The following is a 27,648-nucleotide window of genomic DNA, read 5'->3' as shown; positions in this document are numbered from 1 at the left end:
GACTTCTTAGTAGATTTCCCATCCATTACATCCCAGACACCTCACAATGATTAGTAACCACCACATGTCCCTGCCTCTCAAGGAAATCCCTCCCGCCTTGTCTCTAGACAGCTAAGTCCCACGACCTGTCCTCTACTCTTCCAGAACCCTGTTGTTCTGACAGCAGGGAGGGCAAATCCATGCAGCATCTCCCGCCATGAGCTCCAGCCTGTAGAGGAGAGGCGCCATAGGACCTTTACATGCACGCCGCTGTTCCCCTCACCCATGCATTTCTTAATGCCTTGGTGAGGAGAATGCCTCTGGGTCTTCCTTGGTGGGAGCTAAAGGAACAAAGGTAAATAATGCTATGGGACCCACTGAGAATAGGGGCTGTGGAAGAGTGGCCACTGAAGTAATAGACAGATGCAGCTATTGCCAGATACTCAGTGCCAGAGCAGGGAGGGAGAGGGAAGAAATACGGACCTCACCTTCCTCTCACTTCCAGGCTCCATCGGGTGCCCCCATTGCTAAACCTAACTAGAAGTGTGCAAACAGGGGAGCCAGGGATGCATTCTAGAAGGGACAAGCCCCAAGTGGCGTAAGACAGGATGGAAATGAGTGGAAAGTGGATCTGTGGGAAGGAGGAGGGGATGTTATGGGGAAACAAAAGGAGAATACTAGCTAATAACGCTAGGTGACACTAATATCCCCAAGTCTGTGCTCATATTCAGAAAAGAAAGCTCAGCGTAAAGCACTCAACCAGGAGTCAAGATATTGTTATTTTCAACTGTTGGAACAACAGTTGTATTATAAAGGGCCAGTTTATTTCATGCCTTTCTAATTTGACATAAAGTGCTACATGGCATTGGGGCTGGTACAGCCTCGCTCAATTATGGGTTGAAGAGTACACAGAGACTGCCAGGCTGAGGGAAGATGCAAGAGAATAGAAGAGATGCTCACAGAGAACCACAGACCACACGGCCCCAGAGTCAGGGGCAGCATCAGCCACTGTCGGCTGCTCATTTGTCCAGACAGAGCCCACAAGCCTCAGCCATGCTTTGCTTCTGCAAGATGCTTCTTCACCTTTTCAATAAACCTGCCTGAATTAAAGCTGATGGGAGTTTATTTCTCCTTCATCATAAAAGAAATTCTTCACCACAACAATCTCCAATGAATTGTGGGCACAGAAGGCAGACCCATCCCTGCTTCTCTTCCACTATCTCCCCTGTAGGTTGAAAAGGAGGAGGTACTGAATTACCTCCAAATGTTCCTCTGGCTCTGATATTCTGTGACTCTGGTTTCTTTTTGGCTACTTTGTTTTTGGAAGCATGTATCCTAAGGCATCCAGTTGAAAAACCTTTGTCTACTGTGTCCAGACATTCCTGGTGGTATTTCAGATAAGACACTCTTGGGTTGCTGCACTCACAAGCACTGAAACAATTCTATGACCATCTGTTTCATGGCCACCTGTTTGCTCATTTTCTATGTACATAAAGGGAGGGGACAGACAGCAAATTTGCATATTATAAATTGTATCATCTTAAAAAGGAAACAAGGCAATATTTTGCAATAAAACCTTAAGATGCATTAAATTTAAGCCTAATGCAATAAAGAATGCCCATAAAATTATTATCTAAAGAATGTTTAGAAAATTGTTGAACAAGAGACATCATCATTTAAAGTGATATGAAGAAAACTCAGCTAAGCATATGGGCTAGATTAGAGAGAAAAATAAAGGACCCATCTCTGCCCTGGAAAAACTACTGGTAGCATCTTTCAGAAAGCTCTCTGTGTTTGAGTACGCACCCTGATCCATAGGCTCACATTTGATCCCAACTGGCAGCTGCTTCTTGGCATTAACTTTGGATTCCCAACCAGTAAATCTTAGCAAGATCTGAGTTTCTCCAGGTACGATATTATTTTGTTTGACCATCCTTATCTTCAAGGGCTACCAAGAAGAAACAAATAATTTATTTACCTCCCCAGAGGAAAAGGTTTTACCAATGAGACACTTTCTTACCATGACCCCAGGGGCCCCATGCCCTGTTCACTTGAGTGCCCTGTGTGGCCTGAGAGAAGCTCATACTGGTCACAGGATTCTTTATATGATTAAACTCCTTCCTGAATCCCAACTTCATGGTGGTGGTGATGACAGGTATCCCATGCTCATGTCCCTGAAGTCATCAGCCTGTCTCCAGTTAGAAAAAATTACATGTATATAGAGAGGCCTCTTTGGAAGTAGCAAAAGCTTTCTCACCTTCATACATTAATGGTTGGAATGTACAATAGTATAAACACTTTGGGAAAAAATGTCTGGCATATTCTTACAGAGCTAAACAACTACCTATTCTATGATTCAGTAATTCCTAAGCATTTATCCAACAGAAATTAAAACATATGTGCAGAAAATGATATATACAAGAATGTCCATAGCAGTTTTATTCATAATAGGAAAAACTGGAAACATTCAAATATCTATCAATACAAGAATGGATACATTCTTGTATTCAAATATCTATCAATATACATTCAAATAAACATTCAAATATCTATCAATACAAGAATGTGATACATTCATTCCATGGAATGGCTAAAGGAACAAACTTTTGACACACAGAACAACATGGATGAATCTCAAAAACATTTTGAGTGCAATAGGAGCCATAAGCAAAAGAGTGTGAGAAAAATGATAAATAATAATGGTTTCAAGAAATGCAGAGCAGAGAGCCCAGAGGCAAAGACCCACAGGACAGAGGGTCAGTCCCAGGCTGTGGATTCTAACTAAGAAACTCCTGCTGGATTTTGCCCAGCTCCATTTCCAAACTATTTTGGGTTAGCGACTTCTTTATCCCCTCCATGTTCCCTCATTTTGAACTAGAATCACTGTAGTTGTTATTCTATGCCTGTCCCATCATTTCACATTAGGGACAGATAAGCTGTTTGTTCAGTTTCACAGGTCGACAGAGGTAAGGGAATTATGTCAAGGATCTGCACTTAATGGACACTCTCGGAAGCCTCATTCACACCTGGTGTGGATGTTTTAGATGGGATTTTAAACTTTTGATCTGATGTGGTCTACATGACATTTTTCATGTTGAACTAATGCTTTAATGACATGAAATCTGGAAACCTCAGGGGAGAGGGTAAATGCACTTTGCAGATGGGGGAATGTGAGTATCCTACTGTGGTAGATGGAATTTCTGAAATGGTCCCCAAACATGCCACACCCTTGTCTCTAAAGCCTCTTAAGGTGATGAGACACCATTCCTGTGATTATGTTGTTATATGCCAGTTATATGACTTTAAGATGGTGAGGTTACCGCATGAACTGGATCTAATCACATCACTCCATACATGACAGAGCTTTGTGTGGCTGGTTGGAGAAGATGAAGTCAGAGAAGGTGGGAGCTTGAGAAGGACTCCATAAGTTGTTATTGGTTGAAAGATGAAACAGACAGGTAAGGAGGAAAGCACGTGGCCTCTGGAGTCAGAGTGTCTCCCCGCTGACAGCCAGCACAGAAAAAGGGCCCTCAGTCCCCCACAAACAAGAATAGGAACTCTTTCATTATCTGTAGTGAACCTGGAAAAATAGCTTGAGCTCTAGGAAAAAAACACAGCCAGCCCATTCCCGGATTTTAGTCTCACATGACTCTGATCAGAGAACCCGGCCGCTTCATTCCAGACTTCTGTGGTTTCAAACCACTGGTTTGTGGTAATGTGATAATAGGCAGCAAGAGAAAACTAGTACAGGTGCCTGTCTCTCCTCTTGAATTTCAATTTCAGATAAATGTATGCTAACCCTCTAAGAGAAAAAAATCAATCAATCGACCAATCAATGAAAGAACTACAGTAAAAATATTGCCCTCACCTTTATGTGGCTGTTCCAGAGCCCTTGCCACCTGAAGAAGACAATGAGGGGTATTTCAGGCACTTGAGGAGTGTGGCTTTACTGTTATCAATCACATTTCTGAAAGAATAAAAATGGTTCAGTGAAGGGATGGGTTGCCCCTCCACACCTGTGGGCGTTTCTCGTTAGGTGGAAGGAGAGACTTGGAAAAGAAAGAGACACAGAGACAAAGTACAGAGAAAGAAAAATGGGCCCAGGGGACCGGCGTTCAGCATACGGAGGACCCATGCCGGACCCATGCCGGCACTGGCCTCTGAGTTCCCTTAGTATTTATTGATCATTATCGGGCGTTTCCGGAGAGGGGGATGTGGCAGGACAATAGGATAATAGTGGAGAGAAGATCAGCAGGTAAACACGTGAACAAATGTCTCTGCATCATAAACAAGGTAAAGAAAAAAGTGCTGTGCTTTTGATGTGCATATATATAAACATCTCAATGCCTTAAAGAGCAGTATTGCTGCCAGCATGTCCCACCTCCAGTCCTAAGGTGGTTTTCTCCTATCTCAGTAGATGGAATATACAATTGGGCTTTACACCGAGACATTCCATTGCCCAGGGACGAGCAGGAGACAGATGCCTTCCTCTTATCTCAACTGCAAAGAGGCCTTCCTTCCTCTTTTACTAATCCTCCTCAGCACAGACCCTTTACGGGTGTTGGGCTGGGGGACAGTCAGGTCTTTCCCTTCCCATGAGGCTGTATTTCAGACTATTACATGGGGAGAAACCTTGGACAATACCTGGCTTTCCTAGGCAGAGGTCCCTGCAGTCTTCCACAGTGTAGTGTGTCTCTGGGTACTTGAGATTAGGGAGTGGTGATGACTCTTAACAAGCATGCTGCCTTCAAGCATTTGTTTAATAAAGCACACCCTGAACAGTCCTTAATCCATTTAACCATGAGTTGACACAGCCCATGTCTTAGGGAGCACAGGGTTGGGGGTAGGGTTACAGATTAACAGCGTCTCAAGGCAAAAGAATTTTTCTTAGTACAGAACAAAATGGAGTCTCTTATGTCTACTTCTTCCTACACAGACACAGTAACAATCTGATCTCTCTTTCTTTTCCCCACAGTTCAGGTCAGGCCGTGGCTCATATCTGTAATCCTAGCACTTTGAGAGGCCAAGGCAGGTGGATCACTTGAGGTCAAGAGTTAGCGACCAACCTGGCCAACATGAAGAAACCCTGTCTCTACCAAAAATATAAACATTAGCCAGGTGTGGTGGCAGGCGCCTGTAATCCCAGCTATTCAGGAGGCTGAGGCAGGAGAATCACTTGAACTCAGGAGGTGGAGGTTGCAGTGAGCTGAGATGGCACCGTTGCATTCGAGCCCAAGGAAAAGAGAAATAACTCCATCTCCAAAAAAAAAGATAAAATAAAATAAAGACGGTTCACTACTTAACTCCAAATATTATTATGTGAAAATGTATCATCTCAATTTTAATAGCAGATTTTAAAAAATTCCTTTTCTTGTGCTCACCAGACAAGGTTTGGTAACAAATACCAGTCACCAGCACAGAAGAACCAATTCAAGGAGAGCCATAAACAGGACTACTATTATGTTCCCCCAAAAACCATCCCTAGAATGCAATCTCTTCTCTACTTGTCACAAAACAAACACAATAGTCCACTACATAAAGTCCCAAACACAGGAAAATGTAAATATAATGAAGTCTGCTTTCCAAATATTTATTCTATTCAGACCCAGTCATGGGGACCAGGGATTAGGAAATGACTACAAACAGGTTCAAGGGAATTTGGGAAGTGACAAAATATGCTGAAGTAGAACTCTGCTGATGGCTGCACAATTTGATAAATCAACTTACATCATTGAGTTGTACATTAACAATGGGGGACTTTTATAACAAGTAATTCTTTAAACAAACTTTTGGGTTTCTATTTCAACATGGAAAGAGCTAGGCAGTCATCACTTGTCCTCACAGCTAGAAAAAAGCTGAACAAACTGAAAGTCAACCCTTCTAGGGTGGATCAGAGAATTGAGGTCACAGGGAAAACTGCCACCTTAAAAATGAGAAACACAGGCTAACACATAAGGAGTCACAGCTCACAGGGAAGAGAAGCTACTGGGGACAGCAAGTGGGAGGAGCACTTAAATTATATTGACAGATTACTAGAAGCTGAGGGTAGCCTGGCTAGAACATTAAAAACTCCTTGAAGACCAGACTAAGGGGGAATCTCACACATTTCCAAGTTTTACTACAATGATCTCAACCAGGTTCTCATGATGAAGTTCAGAAAAACTCCCTGAGGTTTGGCACTACCAACTTCAGGACTTACATTAAGCTACAGTAACCCAAATAGTGTGAAGTTGGTGAAAAGAGAAAACACACACAAATAGATGCATGGAAAAGAATACGGAGCCCAGAAGCAGGCCTACATACAGTCCACTGATCTTCCATGGAGGTTTAGAGACAATTTAAAACAGCAAAGATAGCCTTTCCAACTAGTGGTGCTAGAACAGCTGGACAACCACATGCAAAAAACTAAATAAATCCAGGTATGCATGTTATACCCTTTATAAAATAAATCTTACACGTAAAGGTAAGCGCAAAACCATAAGAATCCTAGGAGATAACATAGGAGAAAATCTCGGGGATCCTGGGTTCAATGATGGCTTCTTAGATACAAAACCAAAAGCACAATCTACTAATGAAAAAAAAATTAAGTTGAGCCTCATTAAAATTAAAAACTTCTGTTCTGTGAAAGACACTGTTAAGAGAATGGAAAAAGCAAGTCACAGACTGGGAGAAAATATTTACAAAATAATCTGATGGAAAAACTGCTGTCCAAAATATATGAAGAATTCTGAGAACGAAACAACACAAAGCAAAAAAAAAAAAAAAAAAAAAAAAAAGGTGAAAGATCTGAACACCTCATTAATAAGATATACAGATGGCAAATAAGCATATGAGAAAGATGCTCAAAATCATTTGTGAGGGAATTGCACATTAAAACAACGAGATATCACTGTAAACCTATCAGAATGGCTAAAACACAAAACGGTGAACACACCAAATGCTGTCAAAGATCAGGAACAACCAGAACTCTCCATAGCTAGTGGAAATCAAAAGTGTACAGTCACTTTGGAAAACTTAAGTTCATTCAAAATCCTGCACATAAGTACTTACAGCAATTTTATCATAATTGTCAAAACTTGGAAGTACCCAAGACGTCTTTCACCAAGTGAATGAATAAACAAACTGTGTTGTAGCCATACAATGAAATCTGATTCAGTGATTTTTCAAAACAAGCTGTCAAGTCATGAAAAGGTGTGGAGGAACTTAAAGTACATAATGCTAGAAAGAAGCCAGTCTGGAAACCTACATACTGTAATTCCAACTCTAGGACATTCTTGGAAAGTCAAAAAGATAGAAGTAGTAAAACGATGAGTGGTTGTCAGGGGTGGAGGAGAGGAGGAGGCATGAAATGGTGAAGCACAGGGAATTTTCAGCGTGAAACTATTTTGCATGATGCTGTATTGAGGATTTAGGACATTATGTAATTGCCAAAACCCATAATCTGTGAAACTCAAAGAATGAACTCTAGTGTAAACTATGGACTTTAGTTGATAATGATGTATCAATAGTGGTTCATCAATTGTAACAAATGGACCACACTAACAACATACTAATAGGGGAAATTGTGTGCTGGAGGACAGGGGAGCCTAGGAGAACTCTCTGTACTATCTACTCCATTTTTCTGTAAACCTAGAACTGTTCTAAAAAATAACATCTATTACTTTTTTTTAATTAGGATGCAGCAGCCCCATACCAAGGTTTTGGTGGCATCCTGTTATTGTTTGGTTAGTACTTGGCATTGAAGTGCACCAACCTGGAGTCAGAGCAGTTGGAGATTTCAACACCTATGCCATTTACCTCTAACCCTGGGGTGCCCCCGGAACACAGCTAGCAGATCAGTTAGGCAGAAGCAGCCTCAGTCATCTAGACAGTGCAGGGTTCTGGTAAGGACAGGTGCAAACCATCTAGGTGGGCAGAACTTGGTGATGACTAGGAACCACTGAGACTCAGCAGCTGCCCCAGTGGCACCCACAAATCAGAGGAGGAGGAGGCTGGGAGGACCTAAGGGCTACAGGATGAGCTCCCTGCCTACAAGACAGAAGCAGCTCCAGAGGTTTTGGTAAGTAATGTAGATTTCAGTGCAGTGTGGTCTATTTAAAGTAGTAGAACAAAAAGGAAAGAAAAAGAGAGAGCATGAGAGAGAGAGAAAGAAAAAGAAAAGAAGAAAGGAAAGAATGGAGGGAGGGAGGGAAGGAGGGAGGGAGGGAGGAAGGAAGGGAGGGAGGAAGGAAGGCAGGGAGGGAGGGAGGAAGGGAGGGAGGAAGAAAAGAAGGGAGGGAGGAAGGCAGGGAGGGAGGGAGGAAGGGAGGAAGAAAGGAAGGGAGGGAGGGTGGAAGGGAAGGAGGGAGGGAAAGAATAGAGAGAGAAAGAGAGTGGGAGGGAAGTAGGGAAGGGAGAGAAGTAGGGAAGAAAGGAAGGAAGGAAATGAACAAATTTACATGAAGATGAGAACATCCAGGGGAACTTACACCACCAGTATTTTCCATTAACAGGAACATGCTAACTAGTTATTAGAGAGAGACGCACTACTGTAAAACTATATACTGTTTCCATGGGGTACAACCCCTTCTTCCTCCTGAAACACATTATTCCTCTGGCCCACTGTTGCCAGAGACACTGAGTCTTGTCTTTGGATAAGTTCTGGTGCCCAAAAGAATGAGATGAGACAGTGGATCCCAGAACACCAGGCCGCAACCTTCCCTGCTGCTCCTTGTCCACTCCAGAAGCTGCCCGGCTGCAGGTGGGGGCCTCAGCCCCTGGGTCTGACATCGTCCATTTGTCATTCTCACTGGACTTCCCTCCTTGCACTGGCTCCCACTCCCCCAGGACCTGGTGGACGGCCACGTGAGAAGGATACAAACAGGCCATGCCCCTTTCTTTCTCCCCCTCTCAATGCCTGCAGTGGTGGGTTCCGTGGGGTAGTGACCTGAGATTTACTCATTATGGGGCCTCTAGCCCAGAGCAGGGCATGGTACCTAATAGTCACCCCATGAATGCTCAGTGAAAGAAGGCATCCACCACAAGGTCCTGGGGAACCAAGAATTCCACTGTGGCCCATAAATTCTAAGTCCTACAGGATTCTGGAATGGGAGATGGGATCGGCCTTCAAAAGTGGCCTCTCTTTTAACCCATTATACTGGCAACTGAGCCATGTTTCCCCATCCTGGACACATCTAGAGGGCACTGCCTAAAACCACACACATCTCCCCACCCAGGACAGTGCAGAGCCTTAGCCTGGGGGATGTGGGTGGACAGGGAGGGGGTGAGCCATGAAAGCTGAAGAGGAGAAAGCAGGTGAAAGGGGACAGCAGGGTGGAAACAAGAGATGGAAATGGGGGCAGAGAATGGGGGGTAAGAGGGGAAGAGCAAGGAGTGGGATGCAGATCTAGCTACTAAGGAAAAGTCCTGGAGAGAACACTGTCCTCTCCTGAAGTAAAATCACTTCCACCTGACCACGGCACTGCAGGTCGAGGGTGGCACACGCTGTGAATATTTGTTCATTCACTTAACAAATATTAATTCAGTATCTATTTCATGCCAGGCAAGGCCCTGCGATGTTTAGGGCCCTTGGCATCTTCCCTTCACATCTGAGTCATAATAGAAAAAGGACTCTGCTCCCTCTCCCGTCTCCCTCTCCCGTCTCCCTCTCCCGTCTCCCTCTCCCTCTCCCGTCTCCCGTCTCCCTCTCCCGTCTCCCTCTCCCGTCTCCCTCTCCCTCTCCCTCTCCCGTCTCCCTCTCCTTTCCACGGTCTCCCTCTCATGCCGGGCCAAAGGTGGACTGTACTGCTGCCATCTCGGCTCGCTGCAGCCTCCCTGCCTGATTCTCCTGCCTCAGCCTGCCGAGTGCCTGCGATTGCAGGCGCGCGCCGCCACGCCTGACTGGTTTTCATGTTTTTTTGGTGGGGACGGGGTTTCGCTGTGTTGGCCGGACTGGTCTCCAGCTCCTAGCCGCGAGTGATCCGCCAGCCTCGGCCTCCCGAGGTGCCGGGATTGCAGACGGAGTCTCATTCACTCAGTGCTCAATGGTGCCCAGGCTGGAGTGCAGTGGCGTGATCTCGGCTCGCTACGGCCTCCACCTCCCAGCCGCCTGCCTTGGCCCCCCAAAGTGCGGAGATTGCAGCCTCTGCCCGGCCGCCCCGTCTGAGAAGTGAGGAGACCCTCCGCCTGGCAACCGCCCTGTCTGAGAAGTGAGGAGCCCCTCCGCCTGGCTGCCACCCCGTCTGGGAAGTGAGGGGCGTCTCCGCCCGGCAGCCACCCCGTCCGGGAGGGAGGTGGGGGGGCTCAGCCCCCCGCCCAGCCAGCCGCCCCGTCCAGGAGGTGAGGGGCGCCTCTGCCCGGCCGCCCCTACTGGGAAGTGAGGAGCCCCTCTGCCCGGCCAGCCGCCCTGTCCGGGAGGGAGGTGGGGGGCTCAGCCCCACGCCCGGCCAGCCGCCCCGTCCGGGAGGTGAGGGGCGCCTCTGCCCGGCTGCCCCTACTGGGAAGTGAGGAGCCCCTCTGCCCGGCCAGCCGCCCCGTCCGGGAGGGAGGTGGGGGGCTCAGCCCCCCGCCCGGCCAGCCGCCCCGTCCGGGAGGGAGGTGGGGGGGTCAGCCCCCGGCCCAGCCAGCCGCCCCGTCCGGGAGGGAGGTGGGGGGGTCAGCCCCCCGCCCGGCCAGCCGCCCCGTCCGGGAGGGAGATGGGGGGGTCAGCCCCCTGCCTGGCCAGCCACCCGGTCTGGGAGCTGAGGGGCGCCTCTGCCCGGCCGCCCTTACTGGGAAGTGAGGAGCCCCTCTGCCCAGCCAGGAGCCCCTCTGCCCAGCCAGCCGCCCCGTCCAGGAGGGAGGTGGGGGGGTCAGCCCCCCCGCCCAGCCAGCCGCCTCGTCCAGGAGGGAGGTGGGGGGCTCAGCCCCCCGCCCGGCCAGCTGCCCCGTCCGGGAGGTGAGGGGCGCCTCTGCCCGGCCGCCCCTACTGGGAAGTGAGGAGCCCCTCTGCCCGGCCAGCCGCCCCGTCCGGGAGGGAGGTGGGGGGCTCAGCCCCCCGCCCGGCCAGCCGCTCCGTCCGGGAGGGAGGTGGGGGGTGGTCAGCGCTCCCTCCCGGCCAGCCGCCCCGTCCGGGAGGGAGGTGGGGGGCTCAGCCCCACGCCTGGCCAGCTGCCCCGTCCGGGAGGGAGGTGGGGGGGTCAGCCCCACGCCCGGCCAGCCGCCCCGTCTGGGAGGGAGGTGGGGGGGTCAGCCGCCCGCCCGGCCAGCCGCCCCGTCCGGGAGGGAGATGGGGGGGTCAGCCCCCCGCCTGGCCAGCCACCCGGTCCGGGAGCTGAGGGGCGCCTCTGCCCGGCCGCCCCTACTGGGAAGTGAGGAGCCCCTCTGCCCGGCCACCACCCCGTCTGGGAGGTGTACCCAACAGCTCATTGAGAATGGGCCATGATGACGATGGCGGTTTTCTGGAATAGAAAGGGGGGAAAGGTGGGGAAAAGATTGAGAAATCGGATGGTTGCCGTGTCTGTGTAGAAAGAAGTAGACATGGGAGACTTTTCATTTTGTTCTGTACTAAGAAAAATTCTTCTGCCTTGGGATCCTGTTGATCTATGACCTTACCCCCAACCCTGTGCTCTCTGAAACATGTGCTGTGTCCATTCAGGGTTAAATGGATTAAGGGCGGTGCAAGATGTGCTTTGTTAAACAGATGCTTGAAGGCAGCATGCTCGTTAAGAGTCATCACCACTCCCTAATCTCAAGTACCCAGGGACACAAACACTCTGCCTAGGAAAACCAGAGACCTTTGTTCACTTGTTTGTCTGCTGACCTTCCCTCCACTAGTGTCCTATGACCCTGCCAAATCCCCCTCTGTAAGAAACACCCAAGAATGATCAATAAAAATAAAATAAAAAAAGAAAAAGAAAAAGGACTCTCTGACTGCATCGAGCTGGCAGTGCCTCAGGGTTTTTACCTGTGGGATCTGGCAGCTCTTCATGTCGGCCCACACCATGTGAGGCTGCTCTTGGTGCACTGAATGGGTAAGTTTCTACATCGGTGCCTCGGAGAGTCCACCAGAAGCCCTGGACAGTGGGAGTCGGTGGCACCCCCAGTGTGGAGGCCAAGAGCACACAGCACTGAAGCTCCAGACATCCTCAGGAGAATGATAAGGGACAATCTGCTCATGAGAGCCTGGGTCACCAGGAACCTTTGCCTGGGTCTAAACAGGATTTGCCTTCAGAATGCCTATGAGATAAAAGAGAGAAATCAAGGTTAACATTGAGATTTGGGGCTTGGGCAACTTGAAGGGTGGAGCTGCCATTTACCGAGACTGGGAAGACCCAGGCAGGAGCAGATTGAAAGGTTGTGGGGAACTAGAGTTGGTTGGGTTTCCGTCATATGTAATCAACAGTCCTCACCAGCCTGTGCAACATAGTAAGACCCCATCTCTGAAAATAAAAAATGAAAAATTAGCCGAGCATGGTGGCGCACACTTGCACTCTCAGCTACTCGGGAGGCTGAGGCAGGAGGATTCCTTGAGCCTTGAGTTAGAGGTTAGTGAGCTATGATGGCACCACTGCATTCCAGCCTGGGGGGAAAAAAATAGAGTCCTGACTAAATATTTGAGTAGCCAGGGAAGTTTTCACAAAGTAAGGAATATTTGAGGTAGATCTTAGTGAACAAGAATTCGATTCCTTCTGTTAGGGAATTAAGAGTGTGTGGGTGTAGTTAATGCTTCTTTGGAATCTCATCTACTGGTCTATCTGGTCTATCTGTACACGTATATTCTACAGGCTGTCTCACTGAGCTTTCACTAGGTTATGCTGCAGTAACAAAAGCCCCAAAATCTTAGCAGCTACACATACAAAGGTTTATTTTTCATTGGCATTTCCTTTTATGGCAGGTTGACTATGATTCTGCTCTATACAAGCTATTTTATTTGTTAGATGGTGAAAACCGTGACACTTGGAGATTACTGAATATGGTATTAGTATGTTCATTCATTCATTCATTTAACAAATATTTATTCAATATCTGTTTCATGCCAGGCAAGGTCAAGTACTGAGAATACAGTGGTGAATAAAAGAAACAAAATCTCTAATTTCCAGGAGCTTATATTGAAAATGAGATTGAACACATACAAAAAAAAAATAACAATAATGAATACTATATTTACAAATAATAGCTGTAAGAGATTTTAGTACCTGTTTTAAATTAGAAAAATATAAAAATTATTAAAACTAAAATGGCCAGATGTGATGGCTCACACTTGTAATCCCAACACTTTGGGATGCCAAGGTGGGACAATCAACTGAGCCCAAGTGTTTGAAACTAGTCTGGGCACCACAGGAAGACCCTGTCTACAAAAAATAAAAAAATTAGCTGGGCATGGTGGTGCATGCCGTAATCCCAGCACTTTGGGAGGCTGAAGCAAGCAGACTACTTGAGCCCAAGGGTTTGAGACCAACCTGGGAAACATGTTGAATCCCCATCTCTACAGAAAATACAAAAATTAGCCAGGCATGGTGGCACACGCCTATAGTCGCAGCTACTCAGGAGGCTGAGGCAGGAGGATTGCTTGAGCCAGGAGGTGGAGGTTGCAGTGAGCTGAGATTATGCCAACACACTTCAGCCTGGGCAACAGAGTAAGACCCTGTCTGAAAAAAAAAAAATGCAAAAACTAAAATAAAATTGCTATAAGGTTAATATAGAAAAGTGTGTTCATATTCTTAGGCTAGGCATTGATTTCTTTTTTCTTTCTTTCTTTCTTTTTTTTTTTTTTTTTTTGGTACAAGACAGAGTCTTGCTCTGTCAACCAGGCTGGAGTACAGTAGTGTAATCTCGGCTCACTGCAACCTCCGCCTCCGGGGTTCAAGCAATTCTCCTGCCTCAGTCTCCTGAGTAGCTGGGATTACAGGTGCCCGCCACCACATCCAGCTAATTTTTGTATTTTTAGTAGAGACGGGGTTTCACCATGTCGGCCAGGCTGGTTTCATACTCCTGACCTCGTGATCCACCTGCCTAGGCCTCCCACAGTGCTGGGATTACAGGCATGAGCCACCGCACCTGGCCAGGCATTGATTTCTTAAACAGGACACAATAAGCAGTAACCATAAAGGAAAAGATTGATAAAGTATATTTCATTAAAATTAAGATACTCTGGCCGGGTGCGGTAGCTCATGCCTATAATCCCAACACTTTGGGAGGCCGAGGCAGGTGTATCACTTGAGCCCAGGAATTCCATATCGGGCTATGCAACATGGCAAAACCCCATGTCTAGTAAAAATACAAAAAACAGCTGAGCATGGTAGTGGTCTCCTGTAGGTCCCAGCTACTTGGGGACTGAGGCAGGAGCATCACCTGAGCCTTGGGAGGTCGAGGTTGCACTAAGCTGTGATTGTACCACTGCACTCCAGCCTGGGCAGCAGAGTGAGATCTTGTCTCAAAAAGAAAAAAAATTAGAGAATCTCCATTCATGAAAAAACATCATTAAAAGAGTGAAAACGCAAGCTGTAGATTGAAAAAAGAGAAATGCAATCCATATATATCCTAGAAAGGATGCATATCCAGAATAAAGTATTACAAATCAACGGAAAAGCATATCAATGAAAACTGGATAAAAAGATTTAACAGGCACTTCATAAAAGAGGACATATAAATGGCAATAAAAGATACTCAATCTCAATACCAGGAAAATGGAAGTTGAAACCGCATTGATATATTACTGCACCTCTACTAGAATAACAAAATAATTTTTAACTGACAAGCATCAGCAAGGATGTGGGGTAACTGGAATATTCCCTGCTAACTGATAAAACACTTTGGGAAAATGTTCAGCCATATGTAATACTAAAGTTTTATCATTCATATAGCTCTAAAACTAACAATGCCACTTCTACATATATACCCCAATATAGTAATGTTCTATTTCTTAATCTGTGGTGGTTCATTTAGTAAAAACTCATGACCTGTACTTTTTTTTTTTTTTTTGAGGCAGGGTTGCACTCTGCCATCCAGGCCAGAGTGCACTGGCACGATCACTGCTCACTGCAATCTCAACCTCCCGGGCTCTGTTGACCACACACAGCTAATTTTTGTATTTTTAGTAGAGATGGCATTTTGCCACATTGCCCAGGCTGGTGTGGAACTCCTGGGCTCAAGTGATCCGCCCACCTTGGCCTCCCGAAATGCTGGAATTACAGGTGTGATCTACCACGCCCAGATCACCTGCACGTTTAAAATTGTGAACTTCTTCTGTATACTTCAGTAACTTTTCGAAGATTTCTTTGACACAAAGTTCTCAGAAATCTTAAGGCTAGCATTTTAGAATAGAAAAAAAAAAAGAGCTTTTGGTTCACTGGTGAAATTTTACTAATTAAATTTAAAAACAAAAAGAAAGCTATTAATGCATAACAGCTCAGAACAAAGATTAAAAACCACCAGCACGTCAGTTTTCCTTAACTTTGTGAAGCAGTGGGATTCATTCTTTCGGCAAAGAAAGGATGAACAACACTGTAACTCAAAGAAAAGATACCACTGCAAGAAAAGGCTTTTTTTTTTTTTTTTTTTTTTTTTTTAGAGGGAGTCTCGCTCTGTCACCCAGGCTGGAGTGCAGTGACAAGATATCTCCGCTCACTGCAACCTCCGCCTCCCAGGTTCAAGTGAGTCTCCTGCCTCAGCCTCCCGAGTAGCTGGGACTACAGGCGCCCGCCACCACGCCCGGCTAATTTTTTGTATTTTCAGTAGAGACGGGGTTTCACTGTGTTAGCCAGGATGGTCTCAATCTCCTGACCTCATGATCTGCCCGCGTCGGCCTCTTAAAGTGCTTCTTTTCGAAAGCAGCTCCACCAGCAAAAGGTAGGAGGAAAGAGAGGAAACCATTCCTCGCTTGGTTAACTCTTGGGTGAAAGGACGCCAAATGAGATGATCTAAGAAGCCTCAAGGAAAGACAGACAGGCACAGAAAAATCACAGCAACTCTTTGGACTGCAAACACCAACACCACAGTCCAACCTACCAGAAATCCTGTGGTGAATTTGAGGCTTGCCCCGCTAGTCATGAGGTGATTCAGTGATCGCTACAAACGCTCCTCACATGCATCCTGGACCTGGCACACCTGGCTTGCCCATCACCAGCCTGGAGACACCGCCAGGAGCAGAATCCCGGAGGCCAATAAAGACCCCAACTTTGCAAGTCAGGGGCGCGAGCGCTCTTGCCCCTCAAGTTCCCAGAAGGAACGGCCTCGAGGGTGGGATGCGAAGTCAGTGTGCTCCACAGGACTTCCGAAGACGTGCCCCCGAAGCTGCTCCGTCCCTCCACCCCCTGGGATGCCACAGAACACCCGCCAGGGAGTTTCTTCCCCAGCGCCCACGAGAGGAGGGCTGCGGGCTGCAGCGGCAGGCGAGGAATCAAGCGCAGGGAACTTAGGCCCCGGCGGAGCCCTGCGGAGCCCGGCAGCGCCCGGCGCAACCGCCCCGCTCGCGTAACAAAACTTGCGGCGGCCCAGCGCGCCGCGCCTCAGCCCAGCTGTGCGCCCGCAGGTCCCAGACTCACCTCCCGCCCGGCCTGGCGCGGCGCCCTCACCTCCGGAACGCTGGGTGGACTTCGCAGTAAACTTGAACTTCCCATCCAGGCTGCAGCCGTGCCGCCCTACCTCGGCCCCGCTCCTGGCGCCGCAGGTGGCGCGTCCCGCGTTCCCAAAATCACCAGGCTCACTCAGAAGCTCAGGCAGCCTCGCGACCCTCACCTACCCCTCCCAGCACCGCCGCTATCTCAACCGCCGCCCAGCAACTTGCTTGCGGCCCGCTGGCTCCTCAGGGTCCGGCTGGGCCGCGTCAGGAGAGCCCAAGGCACAGGCGCAGCGGGGCCTTAAAGGGACCCGGCTGCCTCTACCGCACAACGGGTTCGGGCCGCGGGCCGAGAAAAGGAGTAATGGAGGACGGAGCGCAGCGGGGACGGGAAAATCCCTCTCTCCCCTCCGCCTCTCTTTCAAAGCACCAGCCCTTGACCCTGCAATTCGCCGATTTCCCCGGCCACTTGAACCGCCCCTGCCAGGTTAAAGAGGCGGGAGACACACTCCCTCGGAAGCCCGGAGCGACCCCGCGTTTAGGACTGCAGGCTTCGCGCTGCCGCACCGCCCCATAGTCTGACTTCCGGGCTCGGCCCGCGGCGCAGACGCACAGGAGTCGGAAGGCAGCCCCCAGCTCCCGCGGAGGTGGCCTTAGGTCACTCGCAAAAACAATAACCAACGTGTCAATGGCACTTGTATTTATTTTCTAATTTAAATTTATAACAGATTTCGCAGATGGGCTTCCACTGAAATAAGCCTTTGAGAAAAAGAAAAACTTTTTTTTTAACAAGATTAGGAAATACCAAGAAATGTGAAGTAAAGCCATGCCATCTACCCAGCTAAAAACTTTGAAAACTTGAAATTTTATCTAAGGCAAATGTTTGCATAATTTTAAGTCGTGCCATTATTTAAAGTCAATTTCAATTAACAATTTTATTGCAACTAAATACATCTTCTATAAGAAAACTAAGATACATCCCTGATAATCTACCTTTCTCCTCCTATATTCCGTCCATCAGCAAATCCTACTGGTTTTTACCTTCCAAACTTTCCTTGAATCTGTCCTCTTCTACCTCCTCCATCACCACCCTAGTCTAGGCTACCTTCACCTGGGGAGTGGGGGTGGAGGGACTACTGACCTAGTCTCCTTGTGGTTTACCCATATCCCCTTTATCACCTCTCTAATCTCAACACAACAGGCAGAGTGGCTTTTTCAAAATGTAATGTGACCCTGTCACTTCCCAGCCCAAACCACTTAAACACCTTCCCATTCTCTTAGACAAAACCTCCTAACTAACCAAGCCCTGAATGGCCAGGCGCTTTGCCCACCTCTCCATGTCTTCTTACAGGTCAGACCAATTCCATCCTGCTCTCTCTGCTTCAGCCAAACTGGCCTCTTTTACTCCCTATTTACTCAGCTTCCTGGACTCCACAGAGCTTTTGCTCATGCTTTGCTCTGTGCCTGAAGGTTCTTCCAACCCTCATCCTTCTGACGACAGCTGTAGTCTCCACCTCTGAGAGGCAACTTCTGACCTCCCTACGGTGGTCCCTTACTCCCATCACATTGCATAAAACTGTAATCGAGTGGTTATGTTGGGGAATCTACCATCAGCTCCGTAAGTCCAGGATTTGGTTTTGTTTGGCTCATGGTTGTATTTCCACATTTGTGAAATACATATTTGTTCCTAAATGAGAACAATAGATGCTAGAAGTTGAAGTAAATTTGGCATAAAGTCAGAGAAAGGTAAAATGTCACAATCTGATATTTGGAGGCAGAATCTAAAAACTTCAGTTATATTAAAACTGATTTTATATCGTTTTAGGCTGGATTGTTGCAGGGACTCTTTGGGTAATCTTTAAAACTGAGTTCTCAGAGAGCCTTGTATAAACACCTGAATTAATAATGATAGCCCTGGGATGGTCCACATAAAACGAATAACATTGGTTGCTTCAAGAGAGGAAGACCGAGCCAGGCACAGTGGCTCATGCCTGTAATCCAAGCACTTTGGGAGGCCAAGGCTGACAGATCATTTGAGCTCAGGAGTTTGAGACTAGCCTGGGCAACTTGGTGAGACCCTGTCTCTACACAAAATACAAGCAAAATTAGCTGGTAGTCCCAAACACCTGTAGTCCCAGCTGTGTGGGAGGCTGAGGTGGGAGGATTGCTTGAGCCCAGAAGGTTGAGAGGCTGCAGTGAGCCATGATCATGCCACTGCACTTCAGCCTGGATGACAGAGCAAGATCCTGTCAAAAAAAAAAAAAAAAAAAAAAAAAAGAGTGAGAGAGAGAAAGAAAGACTCTTGACTGGTGGCTACTGGTGGGAAAGAGGTTTTTACTACATCCCCAATTGGACCTTTTTGTTTTAAAGTATGTGAAGATAAATAAATGACACAAAAGAGTGCATACCATCCCATTTATTTGAAATTCCAGAAAAGGCAAAATTAATCTGTGGTGAAAAAATCGTAACAGCAGTTCCTTCTAACAGGATATTGACTGGGAAGGCACACAAGAGAAATTTCTGGGTGCTAAAAATGGTCTGTCTTGATAGGGGTAGGAATTAAAAAAATTCAGTTAACATTTCAATGAATGTAAATTTTATCTTAAAAACTATAAAAATAATTTAAAATTTAAAATCTAGTAGCTAACACCTAGTTGAGCGCTCAGTGTCTATGGGTATTGGCCAAAGCTATACATACACAATTTTGTTTAGTCCTCATACTGTCCTCACGAGGTAGGTATTATTATCATAACCCCCTTGCATATGAAGAAGCCCAAATTTAGTAAATACTAAATAACTTTCCTTAATTTATACCCCCTGGAAAATGGGGGAAGAGCTTTGAATACCATCAGTCAAATGCCATAAGTTATTAAATATTAGACCCTATAGCACTTCTCTGAAATTGTAATATTTTTGGTATATATATATATAACTCATCTACTAGATCAAGAGCTTCACAATGATTGAAATCATAGTTTGCTTTTTGTTTGAGGTTTATGGGTTTATTTTATGTCATTATTTTAAAGACTGGGTCTTGGCTGGGCATGGTGGCTCACGCCTGTAATCCCAGCACTTTGGGAGGCCAAGGTGGGTGGATCACTTGAGGTTAGGAGTTCGAGACCAGCCTGGCCAACATGGTGAAACACCATCTCTACTAAAAATGCAAAATTAGCTGAGTGTGGTGGCGCATGCCTGTAATCCCAGTTACTCGGGAGGCTGAGGCAGGAGAATCACTTGAACCCGGGAGGTGGAGGTTGCAGTGAGGCAAGTTTGTGCCACTGAACTCCAGCCTGGGCCACAGAGTAAGACTCCATTTCAGAAAAAAAAAAAAAAAGAAGACTGAGTCTCACTATGTTGCCCAGGCTGCACTTGGACTGTTGAATTCAAGCCATCCTCCTGCCTAGGCGTCTTGAGTAGCTGGGACTACAGGCACACACTATCACGCCCAATATTTTTGTCTTAAGTTTCTAAGGAGTCCCAACACTGCACAGTAGCTGTTCAATATATTTTGAGTGAATGATTAAAAACAAGCTTGGTGTTGATTTTATTGGTACAATTTATATTTACATATGTAATGTCTATATTATATGCTTTTTATATATTTATATGTGTGTATGTATATAATTGGCACCAACGTAGCATTGCTGTGCTTAAGTGCCTGAGATGTATCTCAAATGAATAGACCTGAGGAGAGAAGCTTGTGTCATTAGCTCTGACCCTGCAGCACTAATCCTGGTTTACCCCTTTATTTCACTCACCCTGAGCACATCAATTTATTTGGTGAAAGAGCTTACACTTTAACATCTCACTGAAATAGCTCATTCCAAAGAAAGAGCTAATTCTAACCTCTCACAAGTGCTTGAGCATTTGCATAAGTGAAATTTCACTGTGTGAGTTTCACCCAACACCACCTCTGCTCCAGCTCCTGCTACTCTACTGCTCATACCGTGGAACTCCACAGGTGGAGTAGATCATCAGAGAGAGTTTTGTTTGCAGTAAATTCGGTGTGCAACGGGCAAAGCAACGAGGAGTCAAGGTGAGGCAGAAGAACAGCAGAGGGAAGTGGAAGTTGGATAAAGGGTGAACTGAGTAGGAGCGGAAGCAGGATAAAGAGGTGGGTGAGCAAGAAGCAAGATAAGCAGAAGTTGAGCAGCGAAAACAAAAGTGAGATGGAGTAGTGAGTAAAAGTTTATGGCTGGCAGGATCCAGAGCAAACCAGTAAAAGGCATGCATATGAGAGAGAAAAAGTAGCCTTAAAATGACCCCGTATGATAATCAGCTCATTAAAGCTAATGCATATGGACTGCATATCATGGGTGTACTTAAAATTATGGGATGGAGGTGATGCGGAAGCACACAGGGGCCAAGTAACTAAGCAACCCACCTATCAATCAGAAGGCACATGCTGGGTAGAGATTAGGCAGCCCCAGGAAGAGGAGAAAAAAGAAAAAAAGAAAAAAAAAAAAAACATGTAAAAAGACCCAAAGCCCAAAGTTCACCAAACTGACGCTGATCTCATTTTGCAGAAGTCAGCCCGTTCTCCCCTCTCTGAGAGTGTTACTGTGCTTAATAAGTCTCTTGCTGCTTTGCTACATGTGTGTGTGTCACTTCCAATTCTTTGTTAAAGACACCAAGAACCTGGGACTTCACAACACCAGCCGGTAACAAAGGTATGTAAGCTTGGGAGGGAGGAAAGAAAGAAGGGAGCAAGAGGAGATTCAGACATGAGATGCATTCACCCTATGAGTTGAACCCTGGTCTCCAGCGTGGGAGTTGACAATTCTATTACTGAACCATCAATGCTCCGTGTGGTATAACCTCTCATAGTTTTTTTTTTTTTTTTCTTAAAGATAATCTCTAGTGCTATGGGCAGGCATGAGCAGGCAGGGAGGATGGAGGTGGGAAAGTTCTATAATAGGCTTACACAGATATTTTTGGGAAACAGAGCTAACAAAGCAACAGCCACTTGAAGCAAAGGCTTGCCGTAAACCTTCCACAGTTTGCCAGGAGAAGAAATTCTGTAGTGAAATTTTCACTTTCTCTCTTGTGTAGATCTCTGTAAGACACAAAAGTTGGATGACAGTCGTTTTGATTCTTGGACTTTACTAGAGACTCCAAAGACGCATCTGAGGAGAAAAGCTCTGGGTCCCTGGGATGACTGTGCCACTCGACATAGCCTCCTGGAGTGGCCAAAGAGAGTGTGGATAAGAAAAGAAATATTGGAGTGAACTTTCACTCACTCCCACTTCTGTAGGTTTCTTAAAATATATGGGTTTAGAAGCAAGATACTTGGCGTTTTCAAATGACTCGAAAGAGATGTAGATGAAGAGAAGTTCGGTCATCCCACAGATCTTCCGGAGTAACCTGGACACATCCCTAAATCTCTAGCTCCTGGGTCTTCGAAAGCCTGTTTGCCTCAGGGTTGGGAGGAAAGGGTTTGGAAAGTACCAAGGCAAGGGTTGGCAAAAAGATTACCTCATCAGTGAGGAAATGAAATTTCCAGAAGTTTTCGCCAGATCTGGGACCAGAGACAAATGCTGGATGAATTTCCTATGCAAACCTTTTTTAGAACCACCGCTTCAAAGGCCGTCCAGAGACTTCAAATTAGATCTGGTGAAACTGCTCCCGGTAAGGGATTGGTAGTTCAGCGATAGAGGTTTTTGTCTCCCACGCCGGCGACTCTGGTACGACTCCCGGCCATGCAGGACTTCTTACCCTTCCGGCAGGAAGGGCTACTACGTTTCTACCCAACGAAGTTATTATATTATACAGGCTGTACTGCATTTATGGACCTTGGTCGTGGCAGCTAGAAGCTAACCTGAGGGGTGTGCCACCTCTGGAGCATTCTCTGTGCTCGAACTAATAATCCCGGAATTTACGTTCCTGTGCTCGAAGCCTGTCCTTGAAAGTGGGGAGTGTTTCCGGTGGGTTGCTGCAGTTTTAAATACTGGGAATTAAAACCTTTGCTACTTTCATCTAGTCTCCCGGCAAACCCCTGGGTAACCCAAAGCCCATCAGAGGGATTTGCGTGTTGGGCTTTCCGCTACGTTAGGCCACGTCTCACTATGGAGCGAGGATCAAGAAGGTCCGGGAAGGAGAGAAGCTGCGGGGTCCAGGGAGACTCTTCGGTGGTTGGTCGGAGAGGTTTCAGCGGCCCAAGGAAAAGGGAAGCCTGTGGGAATCTATCCGCGTAGAGATGAGGGGCGCGGCGGAGACAGTCTCACGCAGAGGTATGCCCAAACACCGAGTTACTTAACCTCCTCAACCACCTTGGCATCCGCGCCTTCCGTGGGCCCGTCGGTCTTCCGGGAGAGATTCTGTGTCCCTGGTATTGTGTGTCAACAGGTGTTAGCCTGATAGTTATATTTTTAATGAGAGAAAACGAACTACAGAATTTGCGAGTTTTGTTTTTTTTTTCTGGTTTTGCTTTATACCTCTTGGATTCTCCTTCCAAAGGATTCCGATCTGAGGGGCATTGAGGTGTGACTATGGTAGACAAGGGGTGGTTAATTTTCATCCAAAAATCTTTGGCGGATTCCCTTGCTCTCCCGCTCCCCAGTCTAAGAGCAGTTTAAAACAGAAGATCAGAAACATTTGGAGAATGTTTTTTTCTCTGCGTTCTAATGATAAACTTGATTTATTCAATTCCAAAAGTTTCCTTATTCTGAGGTTGTCCTTCCATATTTTGAGTATAAAACCATGGCCATACTATATGTTGGACCCACGAAGGTTCTTCTCTTCACTTGTTTATTTGTAAAGTCTCTTTGTAATCTCAGAATTTCCTGAGTAAACTGGGAACTGTTATACATAATTCTGTGTTTTTGAGCATTCTTTGTAAACAGGAATCAGGATTGGGGGTGGGGAAGGAGGGAGGAGTAGGAGTGCTGATTTGTGTAACGGAAAATCATAGATTACTTATGTGATGGGACAAAGGTTTAAAAAACTCTTAGCGTCCCCAGATTTCCCCTTTTACTGTTTGCTGAAGAAAATTCTGTCCTTGACTCCCTTCCTTACCCTCTCCTGGCCTGTGAGAAGCTTCCGCCCTATTCAAGTTATTTCCTCCTCCCCTCCCCGCCACCCTCCCCCAGGCAGCCCCCTTCTGTTTTTCAGTGAAGCCGCTGGAGGAAAGTCGGGTTTGTGAGGAGACCCACACAGGCAAGGACAGCAGGAGAACAGTGACATAGTTACACTCTTGTCACCAGCACTGTCATTAAGAAGTTGTGAAAAGACAAAGACAGCAGAGGAGAGCGGAGAATAAAATCTCCGTTTCAGCTATTCCAGGATGTTGTGCCAATTGTCCCGTGTCCTTGATAGGAAGTAGTAAGGAGCTAGGGACATTTTTCCTGAAGGCTTCCATTGCTGGCAAAATCTCATTAAAGGTGTCTACATTGATAGGTTGGCCACAGGATGGATACAAGAACAGGCTCTGGCTTACCTCTGCCAAGATATATGTGTAAGAATACTCTCTGCAACATTAATTTTTATTGTAAAATAGCAGAATAATTTTATTATTCAATCATTATATAATGTTCAAATGTATGTGACTTTATTTGGACAATGAAAAATGCAGTTGTTAAAAATAGACAATACAGATGATTCAGATGATGTTACTGATGAAAATGACAGATGACAATTACTGAGCATTTATGGCACTCTTACATACATTAACTTATTTAAAGTTCAGAACAACCAAGGAAATGAGCAACCTGTGGCGGGCGTGAGAGGTTCTGTGGCACAAAAGGAAGATAGGCATTCAAAGAACACCAGGATAGAAGAGCCGCAGTAGGCCGGGCGCGGAGGCTCACGCCTGTAATCCCAGCACTTTGGGAGGCCGAGGCGGCCGGATCAAGAGGCCAGGAGATCGAGACCATCCTGGCTAACAGGGTGAAACCCCGTCTCAACTAAAAATACAAAAAATTAGCTGGGCGTGGTGGCACGCGCCTGTAGTCCCAGCTATTCGGGAGGCTGAGGCAGGAGAATCGCTTCAACCCGGGAGGCGGAGGTTGCAGTAAGCCGAGATCGCGCCACTGCACTCCAGCCTGGGCGACAGAGCGAGATTCGGTCCCCAAAGAGAAGAAGAAGACCCGCAGTAGGAGGAAGAGGGAGGAAGTGGAGTCGGCCAGCTGGGATGCTGGAAGCCATTGGATAGCTCAGGCTGAGAGAGGGCGCTGTGCGCCGCAAGCCTCCCTGCAACCGCAGACCTCGGGCCGCCTTCCTCCAGGAAGACGCTCCAGACTTCTGGTATCCGTTGAGATCTAGTTTCCCTTGAGACGCTGCAAAGCGCATCGTCCTTGAGCATTTCTCCTCTCCCCAAGACCCTCCGAAGGAAGGATGAGCGGACGGAAGATTCACACCGAAGTGGTCGAGCGCCCAGATCCCCGGCTTCCCCGGAGCATTTCCCAAGTTTCTTTCATGGGTAAGAGTGGGCCCAGCAGGATAATGCCTCCGGTTCTATGAGGAGCAGTGGGGGAGATGCCCACGTGGCCACCTCTGTGGGCTACACGACCCAGGCCTTCCAGGAGGAGCGAGGAGTCCTGGGCCCGGGTCCAGCGGTGCCAAGAGAAGCAGCAAGGCAAGGGGTCCCCTCCTACCTCAGGGTCTCTGTCCTACTGGGGTTAGGAGACGTTCATCCAACTCCCTCTCCAAGTGTTGGAGAGGAGGCTAGGTCTTTCCCACGAGCTGGGGAGGAAGAGGTGGCAGAGGCGGAAGAGGAAGCCGGCTGAGATGTGTGAAGCAGCTCTGGCTATAACCGGTAGGGAGAGGGCGCGCGGGACCCAGGAGCCTCCGTGCGGAGCCAGGCCTCAGGAGCAGCCGCCTTGCTCCTGGAAGGGGTGCCTCCCTCCATCTTCTGTCCAAAGACTGTAGGGAGACCTTCTCGCCTGGTGGGAAAGCGACGTCTCCCATGCTTTCCCACCACGCAGGCCTTGTGTCCCTTTTCCTGCTAGTGTCTGACCGCCAGCCTGCGGGGGCTGCGGCTGCCGCGGTTCTACGCTGGGTGGAGGCTGCCCGCCCGCTAGCCAAGAGCCGCGCTAGGAGGCAAGAGTCGGGAAGTCGTGTGCAGGCCGGGAGGAGTCCCAAGCTCTGGGTCAGGGCTTTTTTTGCCAATAGCCAAATTCAACGTGTAAAAGACAGCTCACATCTGTCTGTTCCTGAGCTTCAGTCGGAACAACAAGGAAGGCCCTCAAGATCCCTAGGAGGGTGGCGGAAGGGTCTCTAGCGGCGATATCCGCGTCGGGGGCGGTGAGCCAAGGACTGTCAGGAGCCTGCGCGAACCCAGCCCCCGGGTAGCGCAAACACCACCGCAGACAAGGGCCCCGCGTGTAGGGAAATCGCAGGGGTCAGAGCAGCTGGAGTGTGGTGGACTAGCCTCAACCAGGGAGAGCTCCCTTCTTGACCACGGTCTGTCCCTCGCCAGGTAAGAGGAGACGAGTGTCAGTACAGCCTCCTCTCCCCTAGCCAGATGCTCAGGGTCACCACCTTCCCCTCTGCTCGCCCGTCGCCATTCTTCCAACCACTCGCTGCCAAAGATTCCACCAACAGTCACCCACAGGACAACCCAGGCCTCCTTTCAGCAGGGGCTCCCGCCCCGCAGCCACCGCGCCCTCTCACCCCCGCAGTTCTGCCCGCCGCCTCTGCCCAGTCTGTGCACTTCACCTCCCTCGCTCCCGCTCTCCCCTGAGCTTTACAGTGGACACAGGGTTCGTCCCAACCCTTCTTGGGAGTACTGAATGGAAAAGGGGGAGGGTGCACAATTGCTTGGTAGAGTGTAGACAGACATTGCGGGATTTGACTGTGGTACTATCCCTTTGATGTCCTAGTGATTTTTACACCTGCCTTCTGCTTAGGGCACCGGCCACAGTTTTCCATTAGTGCCTACTCCACCTGCTGTCGTTGTTGGGTAAGCGAACATCGCCCTCCTGTACCACCCAGTCAATAAATGGGTGGTCCTGGAGGACCTCACCCGCCGCTCACCCCCCTCCCAACCTCGCGGCCATCGCCTCCTGTCGCCTCTTCCGAAGGCCTAAGAAGCATGTTAGCTGCGAACTGAGGTGAGGAGGCTCAGCTGACCGCCTGTGTCAGCTGACGACGTGTGCCGCGCACAAACGCCACGACTTGGCTTGGCCTCTCTCTCTCGGTTATTTGCAGCTCAGCCCAATCGGCGCCTCTGGGATGGCGGAGGCGGCAAAGATGGTGGGCTTCTTGGGTACACCTCCAGGAGAGCTGGCATCTCTGCACGGTGGTGTACACCTGAGCGAGACGCTCAGTCGCTCTCTAAAGCCCCTTCTGCGAATGGTGGACACGGAGATAAATAAGAGGGTGCGTCATGAGAGGCCGTCCACCAGGACTTGCCCTCCTTCGCCAGGGTTTGCACCTTGCAGGGAGACTCTTCTGCCTCTGGCTCTTGGAGCAGGCCGGCTGACAGCGGAGTAAAGAAAGATTACTGCGGGTGGGCAGTCAGTGCAAAACAACTCCCTGACCGGTAATCGAACCCGGGATGCGGTGGTGAAAGGACTGAATCACAGCCACTACACCAGCACGGGGGCACGGGAGAGTCTTTCTCAACCTTATTGCCATTTAAGTGACTGTTTCTGAGTGCGCTGGGAGGACTTGGGCCTTGTGGGGGTCGCTGGTCACTCCTGGAGTCGTCTCACAAGGCCTTTCCCTCCCTCCTTTCTCCAAAAGAGGAGCCCGCAGGCGACACACCCAGCACTCTGCGAGGCCCACCAAGGCCCCGATTCCCGAGTCCTGGAGCGAGTTGCAGCGCCCTGGCTGCAGCTGACCACTGACCTAGAGATGTGCCTTTGCGAAGTGGCAGCGCATGGAGAAACAGTAGCGGGTCGCTGGGGCCAGAGCCGCTCACCGGGTAGCCAGGAGCAGGACGGAGCGAGGAGGCTCCCGGGGTGAGACCGGGGCACCCTGAACATCATAAAGGACTCAGACCTTGGCACTCCCGACGTCATAAAGGACTCACACGGATGCGGAAACCGAGACGGGCTGGATGGAAAACTCTTTCCAGACAGGCTCCGGGGCCCTCAACTGGTCTCCGACCTTCCCCTGCAACCTGCGACACCTGCCATTTTCCCATCTTAGGCTCCAGAAGCAGAATCAAGTGGGATGTCTTGGAAGAAAAACAAACAAAAGGCCCACTAGGT

The 27,648-nt window shown here is 48.2% G+C and overlaps 1 protein-coding gene across 3 annotated transcripts in view; it reads right to left on the bottom strand.

Moving 5' to 3' along the window:
- Positions 1 to 17,109, bottom strand: part of LOC117980872 (neuroblastoma breakpoint family member 15-like) — a 40,940-nt gene extending 23,831 nt beyond the window's left edge. The window contains exons 1-4 of one of the 3 annotated variants that reach the window (XM_063605957.1): positions 16,482 to 17,109; positions 11,903 to 12,174; positions 3,848 to 3,946; positions 1,786 to 1,927 (exon numbers count right to left, since the gene is read on the bottom strand). In XM_063605957.1, coding sequence (XP_063462027.1) covers positions 1,786 to 1,912 — 127 coding nt within the window. In that variant the 5' untranslated portion in view covers positions 1,913 to 1,927; positions 3,848 to 3,946; positions 11,903 to 12,174; positions 16,482 to 17,109. The remainder of the gene's footprint in view (positions 1 to 1,785; positions 1,928 to 3,847; positions 3,947 to 11,902; positions 12,175 to 16,481) is intronic. The other 2 variants (XM_063605955.1, XM_063605958.1) reach the window with 2 other exon arrangements.
- Positions 17,110 to 27,648: the final 10,539 nt, after the last annotated feature.

This window comes from Pan paniscus, chromosome 1 (genome assembly GCF_029289425.2).
Source record: "Pan paniscus chromosome 1, NHGRI_mPanPan1-v2.0_pri, whole genome shotgun sequence".
Lineage (NCBI taxonomy): Eukaryota > Metazoa > Chordata > Mammalia > Primates > Hominidae > Pan > Pan paniscus.
This window is presented reverse-complemented; position numbering and strand designations above follow the sequence as displayed.